The sequence below is a fragment of the Pelmatolapia mariae genome, linkage group LG3_W (assembly GCF_036321145.2).
Source record: "Pelmatolapia mariae isolate MD_Pm_ZW linkage group LG3_W, Pm_UMD_F_2, whole genome shotgun sequence".
Lineage (NCBI taxonomy): Eukaryota > Metazoa > Chordata > Actinopteri > Cichliformes > Cichlidae > Pelmatolapia > Pelmatolapia mariae.
The window spans coordinates 42,986,892-43,006,483 of NC_086229.1; the positions used below are offsets into that span (position 1 = coordinate 42,986,892).

Here is a 19,592-nt window from a genome sequence, read left to right on the forward strand (position 1 = left end):
AACACACAGCTTCCAAGGCCATCTCCACACACACTCAGTGAGAGGTCCGTCTAAGAATCATTATTAGAGTTTCTCATTCATTATATTAATTAAACCTGAACATGATATTCTGATCAGTATTAACCAATCCAGCTGTCAGCAGACTCACATATGAATTATGATTTGGTGTTTAACAATTACAACATACATAAAACCATTTCTCTTATTCAGAGTCACGTACAATGATTGGTTGGTCAGACTTTTTTGTCACATTGCAGCAATCACACACAAACACTAATCAGGCCAAGCTCAAAGCTGGATCGTGTCTATACACACAAAAAATAGACATTGCAATAGTTTTAATTACTCAAACTGTATTTGTCATTCAGCATATTATTTAGACTTATACATTAATTACAACTTTAATTTAGAATAAAGATGATTTGCTATTAGCAAGAGCGCTCTGAAATTTTTAAATGAAAATATTTAGTTTAATTTCTACTTCAAGAAAGTCGATAATTTAAAAGATGTTAAATATGAATGTCTTCTTTGTTTCCCTGTGAACCAGCTGTGTTTCACAGGCTGTTTGTGTTCAGAGTCAGAGAGCTGTGTCTCTCTACAGTCAGAGGTTTTTGTACGACCACTCAGTCAGTTTGTATCACTGTGGTGGACGTTCGGTGGAGGAACCAGACTGGATGTTGGAAGTAAGTTTGTGCTCAAATGTTAAATCATTGAACATCATTTTCCTGTGAGCTGATCTCAGTCACATCACATTTTTGTTTAGCTCCTTTACTGAACCTGTCCTCACATGTTCCATTTAAAACAGGAACAATTTGAAGGATTAAAGTAAATGTACTCTTTAAACCTGCTGCAGAATTAAAAGGATTCAGGACAGTGTGACTGGAGATCAGTTCTTAGTGTTTCTGACAAATCTGTGAATTTTAAAAATGTCCCACTTTGTCTTTGACCTCAGTTTGAAGTGAAACTGTCTGAGAATATTTATCTTGTTTAAATCTGGCTTATGTTGAAATATTCTGACTGGTTAGGTTTAGCAGATAATGTCTTTATCAGTGAAATGATCAGCTGGTGATAGTTTAACAGTAACTATGATTGTAGAAATGCACCAAATGAAATGATTAAAATGTTGAAACTAAATAACTGAATATTTGTTCAAAGTGTGTTATATTTTGTATTAAACACTAAAACCATTCATATAATTAGAAGTTGATGCTGATGATAATTACTGAGATGCTGTGTAACAGTTTGGCCCCAGTGCAGTTTGTTGAGCTTCAGGTCATATGAGGACTGTGAGTGTGCTGATGTGCATGAGAGCTTTGTTAAAGGGAAGTGAAACACTGTGTGAGTGAGTGACTGGTGGAGCAGAAAAACATCTGTCAGAAAGTCCTTAAAGGAGAAGATCCACTCTCACACAGTGAAGGCATTACTGCCAGCTGTGCCATGTGCTCCGTGTCCTCTAAGCCGATTGGTGTCTCCTAGGTGACGCTCGTCCAACCCTGACGGTGCTGCCCCCCTCCAGAGAGGAGCTACAGCAGGGGAAGGCCACGCTCATGTGCCTGGCCAACAAGGGCTTCCCCTCAGACTGGAGTCTGTCCTGGAAGGTGGACGGCAGCAGCAGCAGCAGCTGGGAGGAGGGCAGGAGCCCAGGGGTGCTGCAGGAGGACGGCCTCTACAGCTGGAGCAGCACCCTGAGGCTCCCTGCAGACCAGTGGGAGAAGGTGGGCTCTGTGACCTGTGAGGCCACCCAGGGCTCCCACGCTCCTCTCTCACAGACACTGAGGAGAGACCAGTGTTCCCAGTCCTGAGCTGACTCGCTGGTTTTCCTCTGCAGGTGTCTCTCTCTTTCTGTCACTCGTCTTTGTTTTGTCCATCATTTCAGTGTTTGACACAATAAAGATTCATTCAAACAAACTCTCGTTCCAACTCCACTCTTTTTAACTTGCACAGATTGAGATCCTTTCACAATAAACACAGTCGTTCTTCACTCAGGGGTTTCAAACTCGCGGCCCGGGGCCCACTTGCTGCCCATATATTGACGTGAAGAAATAAAATGCAGTTTGTCCCTTGAAGTGACTTTTTTGTTTGTTGTTAAGTGCAAAGTTCTTTAAAAAAACAAAAATGATTTAATATGACTGCAACATGAGCAGAGAGTACAAACATGCTGAGGGACAGAGTCAAACACTAATGTGTTCACTTATGTCTGCATTTTGATTCTGTTAAGTACGAACACAATGACGGCAGAAGTGCTGCTACATGTCTGCACAGACAGAGAGGACCAATGACTTTATTTGGTAGTTCAATGAAAGGCTTCAGTTAGTTAAGAAGGAGGAAAAAGAATCTGTGTTCATGTTATACAATATTTACATTTAAAAACAAAACAAAACACTTTAGGAAATATTTATGTGTTCTTTCTTTCTTCTTCTTTGTTTTGTACTACTTGAACACTAAAGTGGCCGTCCAATAAGACGACAGTGTCAGCTTTGGCCCATGGCTCATTTAAATTTGACACCCCTGATCTTAAATGAAAGCACAACTATGTCAGTTTTCTTTTATTTAAAACTTACAATCCTACGTTCCAAAATCATTTTTCAGGAACATTTCACTCACCTGCATTCAGACCATGTTAACAACACTTATTATGGCTGCCACTGAAATCTTAGGTGTACTCCAATCACTCCTCCTCACATATTCTAAGAGTCTGGAGGAAAAACCAAAGCACTAAGTGTATTTTATACTGAACTTTTTCAGAGCACACAACCATAACGAGTCTGCCGGTACTGAAACCTGCTGTGGACATTTTCAGTTCTTAAAAATAACGTGTGGGAGCAGCGATGCAGGACACATTTGCAAACACAGAGTCAGTGAGCTGTAACTGTCCTCAGCACATCACTGATTAAACTTTTGTCTGACTGTTTGCTATTGTCAACATATTTTCTTCCTTTCACAGAAAACTCATCCCTGTTTTCAGTTCAACACTACTTTCTTATCTTTGATTTTTACCTCACGCTCCATTCATCCTTCATCGAATACATGAAATATGTAGCGACTTGAAAATATCTCACAATGTGTAAGAAAAACGTAAAGGATGTTTTATGTTAGCGTCCAGGTTTCAGGACTCTCTGTGTCCTGTGTTCCCCCTGAGAATGAGACCCTCACTTGCACCATTGGCACTCTCACCTGGGAAATAGACAACACAATCCAGCAAACCCTGATGACAGAACCTGATCCTGACTGTAATGTCATCTGCAAACTTAAGGTTTTGACACACTTGACTTTTGCTGTGCAGCCATCTGTGTAGGACACCTCCACTGGGTCGCCACTGCTAATTTTCCAGGTGCTGGATGTGCCTCACCAGTGATCCACTGACCGATGGAGGCTGGGACAGTGAGCTGGGTAGTTTGGAGTTGAGCTGAAGTCCACAACTTGATCCTATTACATGTACCAGGGCAGTCAAGGTGTTCCAGCTTGAAGTGCATTCCTGTGCTGACAGCATCATCCACTGACCTGCACCAGGGAGCATGTGATGTTTGCAGATAGGTCAACACTCATTTCTTTACTACAGACGTCAGGGCAACAGGTCTGTCGTTAATTAACAGTGACAGAGTGTTTCTTGGGGAAAGATGATTGTTAGCTGAAAACCCATTTTAGTGTTTTTGCTACCCTGATCTCCTTTGTCAGTATGTTTCTGGCCTGGTCCTCACCCCTGTAGGCGTCATTATCCCTGAGTTTTCCTGTAAACCAGGGTTTGTTGTTATTGTATACGCAGAAGGTTTTAGTTGGCACAACTTTGTCCTCACAAAAACTGATGTAGGATGTCACAGTGTCAGTGATGTTGTCCAGGTGTGCCTCAAAAACACTCCACTTCTTGCATTCTCTCACAGCACAAGGCCAGGCAGGAGTTTGAACCCCTGAGTGAAGAACGACTGTGTTTATTGTGAAAGGATCTCAATCTGTGCAAGTTAAAAAGAGCAGAGATGGAACGAGAGTTTCTTTGAATGAATCTTTATTGTGTCAAACACTGAAATGATGAAGAAAACAAAGATGAGTGACAGAAAGAGAGAGACACCTGCAGAGGAAAACCAGCGAGTCAGCTCAGGACTGGGAACACTGGTCTCTCCTCAGTGTCTGTGAGAGAGGAGTGTGGGAGCCCTGGGTGGCCTCACAGGCCACAGAGCCCACCTTCTCCCACTGGTCTGCAGGGAGCCTCAGGGTGCTGCTCCAGCTGTAGAGGCCGTCCTCCTGCAGCACCCCTGGGCTCCTGCCCTCCTCCCAGGTGCTGCTACAGCTGCTGCTACTGCTGCTGCTGCCGTCCACCTTCCAGGACAGACTCCAGTCTGAGGGGAAGCCCTTGTTGGCCAGACACATGAGCGTGGCCTTCCCCTGCTGCAGCTCCTCTCTGGAGGGGGGCAGCACCGTCAGGGTGGGTGCGACTTGTCCCACTGGAGGAGGACACAGAGAGACAATATGAAGAAATTTCATGCAACAAGAAGAGAAACTCCACCCTGTTGGCTGCAGCTGGGGAGGCTGCTGGTTCTGGTCTTCAGTGTTTCACTTCCCTCTCTGAGCTCACTGATCATTTTTCAGTTCAATCTACTTTTACAACAACAGTCGCCTCAAGGTGCTTTATATTGTAAGCAGGAAAATCTCAGTTTAGTTTCATGAACAAAGTCAAATGTAGATTTACAGATATCACTGCTGAACATGACCACAGGCTCACCTCAACATGCATGTGCTTCAATCAGTCACATTATGATGTTAGAATGAGGATGTTACATGTAATTAAAAAGGAAGACTGAGGACAACACATGCAAAGATTCCCAGGAAAAATCTTTACACACTCTTTCTTTGGTCATTATTATGAAAAATGTCATTTAATACTATAATATGTTTTCTTTGAGTCACATTTTTCAATCTAATCTTTGTGGACAGAATCATGAACTAAAGCAGCGTCTCCAATAACTAACTGTATTTTCTAATAACATTATAAATGATGGTTATATACACACTGTGAAAATGACCAGAGAAAAACGAGTTTCTTCATCAAACTAAATATCATCTGCAAAATTATTCCAAAACATTTAAAAATCAGAAAATAAACCCCAATTTTTTAACCTTTTTAGCAAAATAATCTCGATTAATTTCATGTAGAAGTCAAAGAAACTTACAGTTAACATCCAGCCTGGTTCCTTCACTGAACGTGTGCCACAGTGATACAAACTGATCGAGGCGTCGTACAAAAACCTGTAGAGAGACACGGCTCTCTGACTCTGAACACAAACAGTCTGTGAAACACAGCTGCTACAGGGAAATCCACTCAGAGTGACAGAAATCACAACAAGAAGAATTTATTTTAAATTTAATGAATTTAGATATGTTGAATTACCCCTGGGCTCTAGACAACCCAAACGGATAAGTGGAAGTGGATTGATGGATGTATGGATGCTACCAACTCGTAGCATCCGTCAGTGATTTTGGCAGTTTGCTAGTCTGGAAGTTTCACATGTCTGTTAATGAGGACAGACAAAAAAACCAAGAGAGCAGCAAATCTCCAACAGAATCAAGGTGTTGTAAAGGTCCAATCAAAGTCCAGACCTCAACCTGAGTGAGGTGGAAGCTGCAAACCAGTGCCACTTTAAAGTCAGTGTATTTACCAGCTACTGAATCAGACCACACCTGGATAACATACAGCCTAGCCCTCGGACCACCTCTCAGTGTGTGTGTGATAGCAGACAAATATATTTAGCTTTTATACTGAAACACAGAATCCAAGAAACCAATTCCACTGAGTCTGCATTCTGGAGTCATCATGAGCATTTCTAGAAGAAAATACTGAGTGTTTTGGTAACATCCATCCTGAGACGCGATCAGTGTACCCAGGTAAGGCTGTGGCTCAATGCACTATGAAGTTTAGAAACAGTTTGGTGCTTTGTGTTGTCACCATGAGCACAAACAGTGGAAGGATCTGTTGAATCATCAGCGTTTAATGCAGCTGATCATCATCAGTGACTCCTGCCTGTATCCCAGATATTATAGAAGTGAGCGTCTTTCCTTTCTCTTTTCAGTTTTATGTAAAAAAAGGTATTTAAAGGTCATCGCTCCACATTTATTGGTGTTTGCTTCTTTTTTTGAAGCCAAACCAGTCAAACGGTACTTTAGAGGCTGTTTGTCTTGACCTCCACAGTTACTGACGCCCACACTGGCTTGCCTCCGGCGGCGCCACGGGCGCCACGAGCATACAGCGGCTGATAGCGCGCCGGCAAAATTCAGTGTTTTTTTCTATGGTGTATTGCAACCGACGAACGATGCGCGCCAACCACAGCAGACAATTTCTGCTCAGAATCAGGAAAAATAGCACGATTTCCACAAATAATCTGCCAACAGAGAAACTTCAGATTCTGGGTTTGTTACCCCCCGTCGAGGCAGCGAGGTGCAGCTGGCTGAAACGGAAGTGCTGCACACGTAAACAAAAGTGAGGAAAGCTTGCCAGTGCTAGGCTAAAGGCTAACCCGTTCCGACCAGCACTTCCATCCATCCTGCTCTCCAACGTTCGCTCCCTGGACAGTAAAATGGATTATTCGTGGCTCCAGCACTCGACCCAGCGTGAGTTAAGAACTGTTGTTTTCATCCTCACAGAAACATGGCTGAATGCGGACATTGCTGACTCGGCTATCCAGCTAACCGGCCTAGCATGCTATCGAGCTGATAGAGAAGCCTCCTTGTCTGGTAAGAGCCGGGGCGGTGGTCTGTGCATCTACATTGACAAACTGTGGGGCACGAATTCGGATGAAGTGAGTCGCCACTGCTCACCACAGGTGGAGTTTCTAATAGTAAAGTGTCGCCCGTTCTATCTACCAAGAGAGTTTTCCTCAATACTTGTTATAGCAGTGTATTCCCACCAAATGCTAATGCCAATTGGCACTAGCAGAACTGTCTCGTGATATCAACGAGCTCCAAAAGGCGCACCCGGAAGGTTTTTTTGTCGTAACCGGCGACTTCAACCATGCAAACCTCAAGACAGTCCTCACCAAATTCTAACAAGATGTGAACTTCCCAACCAGAGGGAACAACTGCCTGGATAAAGTTTACACCAACGTGTGCGGGGCCTACAAGGCAGCTGTGCACCCACACATCGGCTCCTCTGACCATGCCACTGTGATGCTGCTGCCCATGTACACATCACTGCTGAAACGCACAAGACCAGCCAGGAAAACCATCAGAGTCTGGCCGAGTGAGGCTGTCTCAGCGCATCAGGACTGCTTCAAGTGCACAGACTGGAACATGTTTAAAGAGGCAGCCACTCAAAGTGGCTTCTTGGACCTGGACGAGTTCACTGAATCTGTGACCTGCTACATAAGTAAGTGCACAGACGATGTAATGGTCTCCAAAAACATCACCACAAGAGCCAGTGAGAAGCCCTGGTTCACTGCAGCGGTACATGCATGTCTGAAAGAGAGAGATGCTGCTTTCCACTCTGGAGGTAAACCGGCTCTCAGAACAGCCAGAGCCCACCTCGCTCGCGCCATCCAACATGCAAAGCGTGCACATGCACAAAAGATCCAGAGCCAATTCCACACCACAAAAGACTCTCACAGTTTATGGCAGAGCAATCAGGCCGTCACGCAGTACAAGCCTGCACCAAGCAGCTGTGATGGAGATACCACACTTCCTGAGGAGCTGAACAAGTTCTACACACGGTTTGATGCACTGAACAACACACAAGCAAAGAAAGCCACGCCCACCACCACCGACCAGACAATCTCTCTGCCTGCAGCCGACGCGAGGAGATCTCTCACCAAGGTCAACCCACGGAAAGCTGCTGGACCAGACAAAATCCCAGGTCGCATGCTGAGAGACTGCACTCAACTGGCCGATCGTCCCAGTGTGCTTCAAGTCCACCACTATCATCCCAGTGCCAAAGAAATCCTCAGTATCCTGCCTGACTACCGTCCCATTGCCCTGACCCCCATCATCATGAAGTGCTTCGAGAGACGTGTCATGGCACATGTGACGAGCAATGTCCCCTGCTCACTGGATCTGCTGCAGTTTGCATACCGGCCGAACAGCTCGACCTGCACCTTACCTCTCCCTCTCCCACCTGGACAAGAAAGACACATATGTCAGAATGCTGTTCATGGACTTGAGCTCAGCATTCAACACCATTATCCCCCAAAAACTGTTTGACAAACCCAGCAAGTTGGGACTGAGCACCTCTCTCTGCAACTAGATACTAGATTTCCTGTCAGAGAGGCCTCAGTCCATCCGAATCGGCGACAACATCTCCAGCACCATCAGGCTGAGCACAGGAGCTCCTCAGGGCTGTGTTCTCAGCCCTCTGTTGTTCACTCTCCTGACACACGACTGCACCGCCCTACACAGCTCCAACCACATCGTCAAGTTTGCTGACGACACAACCGTGGTTGGACTCATCAGTAGGGATGGGTTATGGCATTATGGCACGGGTTCTGACATAAACGGTAGTAACCAGACCGAAAAGCAGCGCACATTTCGGTGCTTTTTTTCGGTGCTTTTTTTCCCCCTGAGATGTCATACACTTTGGATTCCAGCCAATCATTTTACCTTTCCAAGGATAGTAGGCGGGGCCAGGTACGTACGTTCTTTTAGAGCAGAGCTACAGATTAAAAATGCCCAAGGTGAAGCGGTCAAAAGTCTGGCTGTACTTCACAGCAAAAGATGCAAACTCAGCAGCCTGCAACAAGTGCTTTAAGCTGATACTGTGCAAAGGAGGCAACACCTCGAATCTGATGAAACACCTGGCAACGCATAGCGTTTTTTCAAAAACCGAGAAATGCACCGTGTTTGATAGCTTGCTGTGAGACCTCACACCGAGCACATCTACTGCGGGTGTGGTGCCTGTTATCGGACCCGGAGTTAGCAACATCCCCCAAGAACCCGAAGAGAAGAGTCCTGGCCCTTAGCCCTGCCAGTGTAGCAGAAATGATGAGGATGATGATGATGGCAGCAGCAGCCGTTCTTCTCTGGGTCAGTAGCTTAATGTTGTTCGTGTGTAATTTACGTTGAGTAGGCTAACCACGTTATTACATTAATGCATGTAAGGTGAACTAGCAAACACCGTCGTAGTTACATGCGGCTGTCTTCTTGTTTGATGGCAGATACTCCCTTCACCCTGGCCAAAAAGGCTAAAATGACCAAAGAAAAAGTGGAAAACAGCTAAACATGAGAGGTTTTTGGACAAAGTTTGTGTTTTTTCCATTGTTTAAGCACTGCTTCCAGCCAAGAGTGATACCACATTAGTGATGGGATTTCCGGCTCTTTTTAGAGAACCGGCTCTTTCGGCTCCCAACCGGCTCTTCAGGTTGTTTTGTTGTTTTAATAAATTTATTATTAACAACAATATAAAATTATGCACAAAAGGAATTACTAATGTAAAAAACAAATGTGGTTTTATTTATATATGTTTATATATAACTATATACGGTGGCCCCTAGAGACAAAGCACGTACAAATTCCAAAACACATTTCTAGCATTAACTGAACTTCCAAAACAGAGCTACCTAGATCACTTAAATTACACAATTGAAAGCATATGTGTATTGTTTGTGTATTTATACACAGGCACTCATATATATTCAAATAATAAAAAAATTTACCTGTTACTACCACACACCATTGACTGTAGAAAACATGGACGACGCGACTCCGCCTCCTCCCATTGTGCAAAAATGAAGCCAAAATATCCCGCTTGTGGAGGCTGCCATCTTGCAAATTTGGAGCCAGAGTCTGCGCAGTAGTGACTTGAGGTGGAGCGACTGTGTAACGCTCCCGCCCACACACCCGCTGGACGTGACCGCAAACACGCCCCCCTACACTTTTTACGTAGCCCGGCTGCTCGAGTTCTTTTGCTGGTTTACCGCGACTGACGACTCGTTTAATTAAGGTAAATACAACCATGTCACTGTTATAAAAAAAGACACACAGCTGATCATCTTATAGTTCTAAAATCACTCTGTTGTTAATTCGTTAGTTAGATTAGCCGCTAGCATACGCACTGTGTTAGAGGCTTGTTGCTAGCTAGTTAGCGATGCTACACACCTGTTACTCTAATAGTCTGTGTTATTGAAGGATTCAGCACTTCTTATGTTTTTTTTTATCCATTTTTAGACAGCGATGAGATCATCTGCACACTCTACAGAAGCCCAGAGTTACTGTTAATATCAGAAATATAATGCTGTCCTTTGAGATTTTAACATAAGACTGTGAGTGTAATGGATCTAAAACTGTTTAAATCTTCAGAGCCCTCTACAGCCTGGTAACATGGAAACTTTAAAAACATCAGCAGAACGTTTCAGTAGTGTAGTCTAATTTGTTCTTTTCATTTAATAATAGAGTCCATATTATATCAACAGCTACATTCACCCTGGAGAGAAACTAGTGAGGGAGACCATCAGGACCAAGCTGGGTTTCCTGGGTCCAGAGGTTTGGAGAAACTTCTTCCTTTTCTTTCATCACAGCTGTCCTGTGCCAGATGTTCTGTTGACCTGCTGTAAGAGGCATCATTTAAGAAACAACAGGAAGACTGAAGCTCATCGCATTGATCAAGCAGGACTCATGATCTTCACCAGCAGCTCCCTCACAGGGAAATCTTCAGCACTCCTCTGTAGGCCCGCCCCAGGAGATGGATAAACCCAGCATTTCATCAACACTGTGATGGAGACCTTTGGTTTGTGTAATGTTATAAATACTCAGATACTCCCCAGAGGCTCCGGACTTTTACATAAAGATATTATATTCAGTCCTGTAGAAAGTTATATATTTAAAAATATATGATCCTCTCTGGTTACTCTGGTATGAATAACTCTGCATCACTTTATGGTAAATAACACACTATCTGCAAAAAACTGTGAAAGAACTCCAGATGACAAGTTTGTAGTTCAACATACAAGTGACGACCTTTGACCTTCATCAGGTTTTATTTAATTGTGTTAGAGAAAATCTCATATGCTCTTCATGCAGCTGAGTACATCAAGTGTTTAAAACGGAAGCTGTGCTGGTCTGAGATCAGCAGCTTTGTGAAACACCAAACTGAGGTCCTGTTAATGCTGATATATAGTGACACAGTTACATGAGTGATTAATCCTTTTGTTTTTTTGTCTTTAACTTTATCAATAAAGCTGCAGCTTTCACTACAGCACGTGTGGTACTTTAACCTTTGCACTGTTTTCATCAGTTCATTTTGCAGTTAACATGTGAACATGTTGGATGATCTGTCTGCTGTCACTGGGTGGTGCTGAGGTCTGAATCTGAGGGCAGCTCCTGTAATCACAAAGAGAACAGAACCATCAAACTCAGATATAAATTTTATCCCTCAAAATTGAAATAAAGCTGATTCTTCTGTCCTCACACACTCAGGATCTGAAGTTCTTCTCTTACATTTTTTCAGTATTACAGTACACTACAGTACTTTAATCCATAGTTACTGATTAATGAGGAGTTACTGAAGTACAAGCTTTTAACAAAGATGTTACTGTCTTTACAGATGTGGCAAGAGACTGAAAACATGCTGTTGTTTGCATACAGTGGCTTGCAAAAGTATTCGGCCCCCTTGAACTTTTCCACATTTTGTGACATTACAGCCACAAACATGAATCAATTTTATTGGAATTCCACGTGAAAGACTAATACAAAGTGGTGTACACGTGAGAAGTGGAACGAAAATCATACATGATTCCAAACATTTTTTACAAATAAATAACTGAAAAGTAGGGTGTGCGTAATTATTCAGCCCCCTGAGTCAATACTTTGTAGAACCACCTTTTGCTGCAATTACAGCTGCCAGTCTTTTAGGGTATGTCTCTACCAGCTTTGCACATCTAGAGACTGAAATTCTTGCCCATTCTTCTTTGCAAAACAGCTCCACAACTGCCCTGTGATGGCCTCAGAGGTTGTCTAAGAGAATATTGGGAACAACGACACCATGAAGTCCAAAGAACACACCAGACAGGTCAGGGATAAAGTTATTGAGAAATTTAAAGCAGGCTTAGGCTACAAAAAGATTTACCAAGCCTTAGAACATCCCACGGAGCACTGTTCAAGCCATCATTCAGAAATGGAAGGAGTATGGCACAACTGCAAACCTACCAAGACAAGGCCGTCCACCTAAACTCACAGGCCGAACAAGGAGAGCGCTGATCAGAAATGCAGCCAAGAGGCCCATGGTGACTCTGGACGAGCTGCAGAGATCTACAGCTCAGGTGGGGGAATCTGTCCATAGGACAACTATTAGTCCTGCACTGCACAAAGTTGGCCTTTATGGAAGAGTGGCAAGAAGAAAGCCATTGTTAACAGAAAACCATAAGAAGTCCCGTTTGCAGTTTGCCACAAGCCATGTGGGGGACACAGCAAACATGTGGAAGAAGGTGCTCTGGTCAGATGAGACCAAAATGGAACTTTTTGGCCAAAATGCAAAACGCTATGTGTGGCGGAAAACTAACACTGCACATCACTCTGAACACACCATCCCCACTGTCAAATATGGTGGTGGCAGCATCATGCTCTGGGGGTGCTTCTCTTCAGCAGGGACAGGGAAGCTGGTCAGAGTTGATGGGAAGATGGATGGAGCCAAATACAGGGCAATCTTGGAAGAAAACCTCTTGGAGTCTGCAAAAGACTTGAGACTGGGGCGGAGGTTCACCTTCCAGCAGGACAACGACCCTAAACATAAAGCCAGGGCAACAATGGAATGGTTTAAAACAAAACATATCCATGTGTTAGAATGGCCCAGTCAAAGTCCAGATCTAAATCCAATCGAAAATCTGTGGCAAGATCTGAAAACTGCTGTTCACAAACGCTCTCCATCTAATCTGACTGAGCTGGAGCTGTTTTGCAAAGAAGAATGGGCAAGGATTTCAGTCTGTAGATGTGCAAAGCTGGTAGAGACATACCCTAAAAGACTGGCAGCTGTAATTGCAGCAAAAGGTGGTTCTACAAAGTATTGACTCAGGGGGCTGAATAATTACGCACACCCTACTTTTCAGTTATTTATTTGTAAAAAATGTTTGGAATCATGTATGATTTTCGTTCCACTTCTCACATGTACACCACTTTGTATTGGTCTTTCACGTGGAATTCCAATAAAATTGATTCATGTTTGTGGCTGTAATGTCACAAAATGTGGAAAAGTTCAAGGGGGCCGAATACTTTTGCAAGCCACTGTATATTTGATATTCAGCTCTGCACAGGCGCTGCAGCAGGGTGCAGCCTGTTGCTTTTACAGTATAATACTTGTAATAAAAGTACAGTAACAGTAATTAGTGACTGATTAGCCCGGAACGTTTCTCTTGATTTCTTTAGTAAACTCATTCACCTGCACAGATTAGCTAAACGAACCCTGACAGCCGAGTGCTCATCTTAGCTAGCTAGGTCTCAGGAGCTAGCTAAGGACGGTAGTTACGGATTAGCTTACAAACACGTTTAACTTACCGAAAAAGTGCAGCGGGGCCTCGGGTCCTTCTGTCGGGTAGTCCAGTTTTCTGAAGAACACCTCAGACTGTCAGGTTAAAACACTCGGTCGTGTTTTCGTAGCGTAAACGCTGGTCCTCCTCTCAGAGCCTACGCTTTATCTGCTATTCCCGAACAGAGATACGCAAGTTTCTCTGTGACTGCAGCTGCCAGTCAAAGCTGTTATGATGACGTTTCACCCCAATTTAACATCACCGCGGTAGGAATTAGAATCAAACCTATGGGAAAGGAGACCCCTTGGACATCAATCAGCATGATGAGAACTATTGATAACAAAAGAAAGAATCTTTGGAAAAAAATTATCTAAGGAGAATAAATTTATTTTAGTCTGACCCCAGTCCCATCAGCTAACATGGAGGAGGCGGGGTTTATGACCTATACTGCAGCCAGACACCAGGGGGCGATAGAGATGTTTTGGCTTCATTTTTGGGGAGCTGTGGCGTCGTCCATGTTTTCTACAGTCAATGGCTGTGTCCCAATTCAGGGTATGCACGCTTGAAGTACGCACACTACGCGTACTACGTACAGTGCGTACTACAAGTACGAGAAGTGCGGAAGTGAGAGGCTTGTGAAATGGGACGGTCTAGCCTTCATCGCGCTGTTCAGGTTGCCTAGCAACCATGATACTAACCGCGAGAAACGTGTCATACAGCAGTGTGTGACAGAAATGAAGGAGAAAAAATGTTCTGTTGGTCCTTCATTTTTGTCATGACATCACTTTAGTTGAGACCACGGGACTGTAAAACATGATAGTTGGGCTTCATTTCTGTGCTGAACAGTCATTTCAAGATTAGTTAGTAAATAACAATCAGCTAATGTTGTTCATGAGACTAAAATCATCTCACTGTGTGTAATGTAAATATAATATGGCCAATATTATATGTATTGTCAGATTATTATGATATATATATATATATATATATATATATATACATATACATATACATATACATATACATATTACAGGATATATTACAGCAGTGAGCTTGAGCTCTGGGTCAAAGATTAAAGTTGCAGTTATTTATATTTCCTATCACCTTAAATCTTCACTCAAAGACAAGTACCTCTGACAGTGTATATATAGATGTATTATACATAAGAGACAAATATTGTTCGTCTAATATGTTGGCATTACTACATTTGGCTCAGTGCTTACATATATGTGTAAAAAGGAAAATGTACGAGCTGTGATAACTGTGTCTGATAGAATGAAGAGTAGACTGATATATTAAATATTCCTTTATTGGGTGAGAAAATCAGACCATGTCATAACTGCTTTAAGTCATACAGAATAGATATCAGAGCCTTAAACAGGCTGACTTCTGCTAAATCTGCTAAACTGGGCAGAAAGTAAACAAACACATAACATCCTTATAGAATATGATGTAACACTATAGATCAACTTACCTCAGAATATATAAAGCATATAAACAATTACAGCAATATGATGCAACAAACACAGCAGTGCTACTAATCCAAAATACTCAAAGCTTCATAGAACTGAAACAAACATTTATTTTTAGCTCCATTCTGCTGCTGATACATACTTTAGGTTTCTGAACATTAAACTTGTTGCTGCCTTTCATAGTGTGTAACTTGAAGGCCCTGAGTACTTTCTCCCACACTGAAAACACTGGGATGATAACATTATTTGAACATTACCTAATAAGACTGATTCAGGACAGACATTAGTGATGTTAAACTTTCCTAGCAGTCCTTCACAAACAGGGAACAGTCTGTCTATTCTCTCCATCTGTCAGCTGCTGCTGGCTCTTCCTCCTCCTCTTCCTCACACACTGCTGAGTTTGTCCTGGTGGATCATCAGGGGTGCAAAGCCTCACAGATGATGTGCAGCAGTGGGTCCCTCAGTCTGTCCTCACTCTGGACACTTGCAGTTGTCACACATGGAAATCAAATGTGTGATAAGCTGCAGGATTCAAACACAAGTGTAACTTATAAATACATGTTCATACTTTTATTCCACAATCAGAGAGAAAGAAACAGAGAGAGAGTGCAGGACAGACAGACAGGTGACAGTCTCAGGTGTATACACTGCTACAAAACAGCACAAGAGAAGGAGGATTTAGTGTTTGTGTTATTACGAGTGCTAAACAAGAAGAGTTCCCAGATGGTACAGTGGACACATGTGTGACTCCTGTGATTAAAGCATCTTTCTTTCAGCTTAACGAGTGAACCGTCAGCTCGTTCAAACACACGTTAAAGTCCGTTTGGCTCGACACCACCGAACAGAGGCAGCAATATAACATAGCTAACATTAACAGTGCAGTGAATCCTGCTTGTGCCGTGATATTCAGGACTGCAAACCGAGCAGCATCACTGACTTTCAGCTTGTTGTGTTTGTGGATATATGACTGACTGTAATTATCCATAAAATCATCACATTCTCTGTAAGATTAAGGTCGACTATATATATATATATATATATATATATATATATATATATATATATATATATATATATATATATAAGTAGAGGCTTTAAAACCAAGTTAACGCTGAAAGTACAAACATCACTAATGTCACATAACTTTGCCGACATGTGGCCAACAGTCATGTTTTAATGTTCTTAAACATTCGCACATAAATAAGTGACATCATATTCAGTACTTACTTTTGACAGTTCACTCTTCGGCCGCTCCCTTCTGCCGTATTTTGCGGCAAAATTATCCACACCCACCGCTGCGCTATGAATTGTGGGATATATGGGACCACGAAGTGTGCACCGGACCACGCTTGATATTTGGGGAAATCGACGGCGCATTTGGAGTATGCATTTGAAGTACACTTTGAATTGGGACAGCCGTCGTCGCGTGGCGGTGACGTATTCGCACTTGAAATGCGTACTTCAAGCGTGCAGACCCTGAATTGGGACACATCCAATGCCACACACCAAATCCGGTCGCTGGTACTTCCTGGCTTGTGTAGCCACTAGGTAAGCTCAACACTGCCCCCTAGCATCCTGGAGCACTTCTGTTGTATTTTGTACGTGTTTTGAGTTTTTACGTGCTTCGGGGTTTGTACGTGCTTCTGAGTTTTTACGTGTTTTGGAGTTTATCATCTGCAACTGAAAATAGTTGTGGATGATTACTATACCTTTCTAATGTGACGTTGTTGTCCCTGGCTCTCTTTCTCTCTCTCTCCCTCCCGCTCTGTTCCTGTGCTACTGCCAGTGTAACTACCGCCCCTCCCCCCTCTGCTCAGCGCAAAGCACAAGGCTCGTGTGCAGAGTGAAGCGGGAAAAAGTGCGAGAGAGAGAGAGAGAGGGTGAGAGAAAGAAAAAGAAAAAACACGGCTCCCAATAAGGAGCCGGCTCGTGTCGTTCACTTCACAGAGCCGGTTCTAAGAGCCGTTTCCTTCGCGACCGACACATCACTATACCATATATGCCCCATAGCTGCAGAAAAGGCTTGTTAACTTTTTACAAAAAAATAGCTAAACATGAGAGGTTTTTGGATCAATTTTGTGTTCTCCATTCTTTAAGCACCGGTTTGAGCACCGTTTAAGCACCGGCACCGTTTCAAAAGTACAGGTTTGGTATCGGATAAAACCTAAACGATACCCATCCCTACTCATCAGCAGCAATGACGAGTCGGCGTACAGAGATGAGGGACATTAACAAACCACTAGCTGACTCTATTGGACTCCACACACCGCTGCCTTTGTAAATACAGATGCTGCTCTATGGTCAGTCCTACTCTCAGGAATCCTGCTCATGTTGATCACTTTATTTCACATTGTAAACTGTAAAGCTGCTACGTTGGTCATTTCAAACCACTTCAAAGTCACTTTAAATCTCAATTGTAAATTGTAAAGTTGAGACTGTTATTAACTCTTTTTACCTCATAGTGTACATTTACTCCCCTTACCTCAGTCTCAAAGTGTATGGTTATTCTTATTCTTCCTATATTTATTGTTGTTCTTGTGCACTGAATGGAACTGGAGTCTCGTCTCTCTATAGCAGAGATGACAATAAAGTTTACTTTGACTTCCTACCAGGATCGGTGCTTAAATGGTGAATGCACTGGTTCTTCTACTCCAGGGGAACTTTGTACAACACGCCTCACTTACACATTCAGACGATGCTGAAGTGCTTTCACACACATTCATACTGCAGTGTGTGACCACTAACCTTCAGTTAGCAGCAGGTTGCTCTACCTCCTGAGCTACTGCCACCCACTTCTTTGTTTGTGTACTCTTGCTCTGCCCTGGTCAGCACACAGAGATCCTGCTGTGTGCTGGTAACACAACATCCAGAACACAAAGAGCCACAAAAGAACACAATTACACAGGCTCAAGTTAGATTTTACCAAAGCGCTAACTGTGTTCATCTCAAAGTGACCACAGATTGAGTCGGTCTCTATTCAATCTGTCTCTGTTTTCACACTTCACAATATCATGCAAGTCAGAAAGGCTGCAACATAACAGGCTTGAATGTATGTCATAGCTATGATCCTGCCATGTTGTGTAAGGCTGACCAGTGAAACACACTGGAAGTGTTTTCATGTTACACGGTGGGACTCTCACCATTTGGTTTAGAACTGATGAAGCTTCACAGATGAAACTTAACCTCCTAGGACCTGCCGTCCACATATGTGGACATCACATTTTTAGTTATTTTGACCAAAATACTCAATTTTGCTCTACATGGGCCTGATATCCACTTACGAGGACATTATACTGCTACTGTTCTGTCAAAATTTTAAATGAATATCCTCATTTGTGGCTCTCATTTTTCTTAAAAACAAAAATAAGGTAAAAAAAAAAAATCTGTTAATTCTTTGTTTTTACATTCATCGGGCCCCAATATGCCCAAATATCAAAGAGAAATTAAAAATGCATGTCGTGGAAGAGTTCGGGTCTTAGGAGGTTAAAGAAGTGTGTCGCTTTCTTTCCAGCTGCTTAGACCAACGTGTCTGCGCAGACTCTCGGTCATCCAGAGAGTCTGTGCAGACACATTCATATTAGATTACTTTCACTGCTGTTGTTGGTGCATTCATACAGACCATCAGAAAACACGATAACAGTCAGACGTGCTTTGAGAAACGCCTGTGTGTGGTGTCATTTCCACATGTTTGAAGCAGCACAGTTTGACTTTACTAATCTTACTCATGGAAAACGTCTGCTGTGTTTATCTTGGGAATCGTCCTGATGTTCAGGAATTTGGGGTCATAATTATGTAAAAATCTGTATGTCAGTGGGAAACTAAGCTGTGCACATTAATGCTGCTGATATGTGTATCTTACATTGGTGTGTGTCCATTGAACTGTGTCAGCCTGACTGAGGGAGGTTTTTGTACTGCGCTGTTACGCTGTGTGAACACGTCTTGATTGTTCCACCAGTGGACGCTCTGACAGTAATAAACTCCTGAATCTTCAGCCTGGACTCCTCTGATGCTCAGAGTGAAGTCAGTTTTAGATCCACTTCCACTGAAACGATCTGAAACTCCAGACTGACGAGATGTAGCTTGATAAATCAGGAGTTTAGGAGCTCCTCCAGGTTTCTGGAGGTACCAGGAAAGCAGGTTTTTCTTATAGTAAACACTGTAAACACTTGAACTGGTTCTACATGTGATGGAGACAGACTGCCCTGCAACCACAGACTGAGCTCCAGGAGACTGAGTCACGATTTGTCCTGATGAACCTGGAAAAGATGAAAAAGAGGAGAAGGGTTACTGAGACAAATCCAGCGTGGAGAAAGACGATCAGCATCCAAACAGAAGATGGAGAACAGATGGAAGAAGGTCACTGCTGCTCGTTTCAGTGTTCACGCTGAAGCCAAGCGCTCACAGAGAGTCTCACCCTGAACAAGGAGCCCCAGGGTGGCCAGCAGTAGAGTCAGTGACATCATCATTGTGCTGCCGGCGTGTCAGTGTCTCTGAAAGGCCTGGACAGACACTGATCAACACTGGCCTCTTAACGGCTGGGAGCAGAGAGGCAGGACACGTATGCAAACACACAGAGTCAGTCAGCTGGAGCCGTCCTCAGCACATCACCACCTTTCCTCCTCACTCGTGGCTCTACTCGCTGCACGCTCGTTTATATAAAGTCCACAGTCTTCTCAGGATCATCTACAAATCA

The 19,592-nt window shown here is 43.2% G+C and overlaps 1 protein-coding gene and 1 gene segment (V, D, J or C); one reads left to right on the forward strand and one right to left on the reverse strand.

Annotated features, from left to right (window-relative positions):
- The first annotated feature begins 622 nt into the window (after positions 1 to 622).
- Positions 623 to 1,898, forward strand: LOC134622959 (Ig kappa-b4 chain C region-like). The segment is given in 2 exon segments: positions 623 to 683; positions 1,477 to 1,898. A coding segment is annotated over 1 exon segment (255 nt).
- A 2,123-nt stretch (positions 1,899 to 4,021) lies between these two features.
- On the reverse strand, positions 4,022 to 19,365 carry LOC134624463 (immunoglobulin kappa light chain-like). The gene is made up of 4 exons (XM_063469430.1): positions 19,314 to 19,365; positions 18,832 to 19,155; positions 5,163 to 5,198; positions 4,022 to 4,436 (listed from the first exon to the last, which is right to left on the reverse strand). The coding sequence occupies exons 1-4, from the start codon at positions 19,363 to 19,365 to the stop codon at positions 4,090 to 4,092; spliced, it is 759 nt and encodes a 252-aa protein (XP_063325500.1). The 3' UTR covers positions 4,022 to 4,089.
- Positions 19,366 to 19,592: the final 227 nt, after the last annotated feature.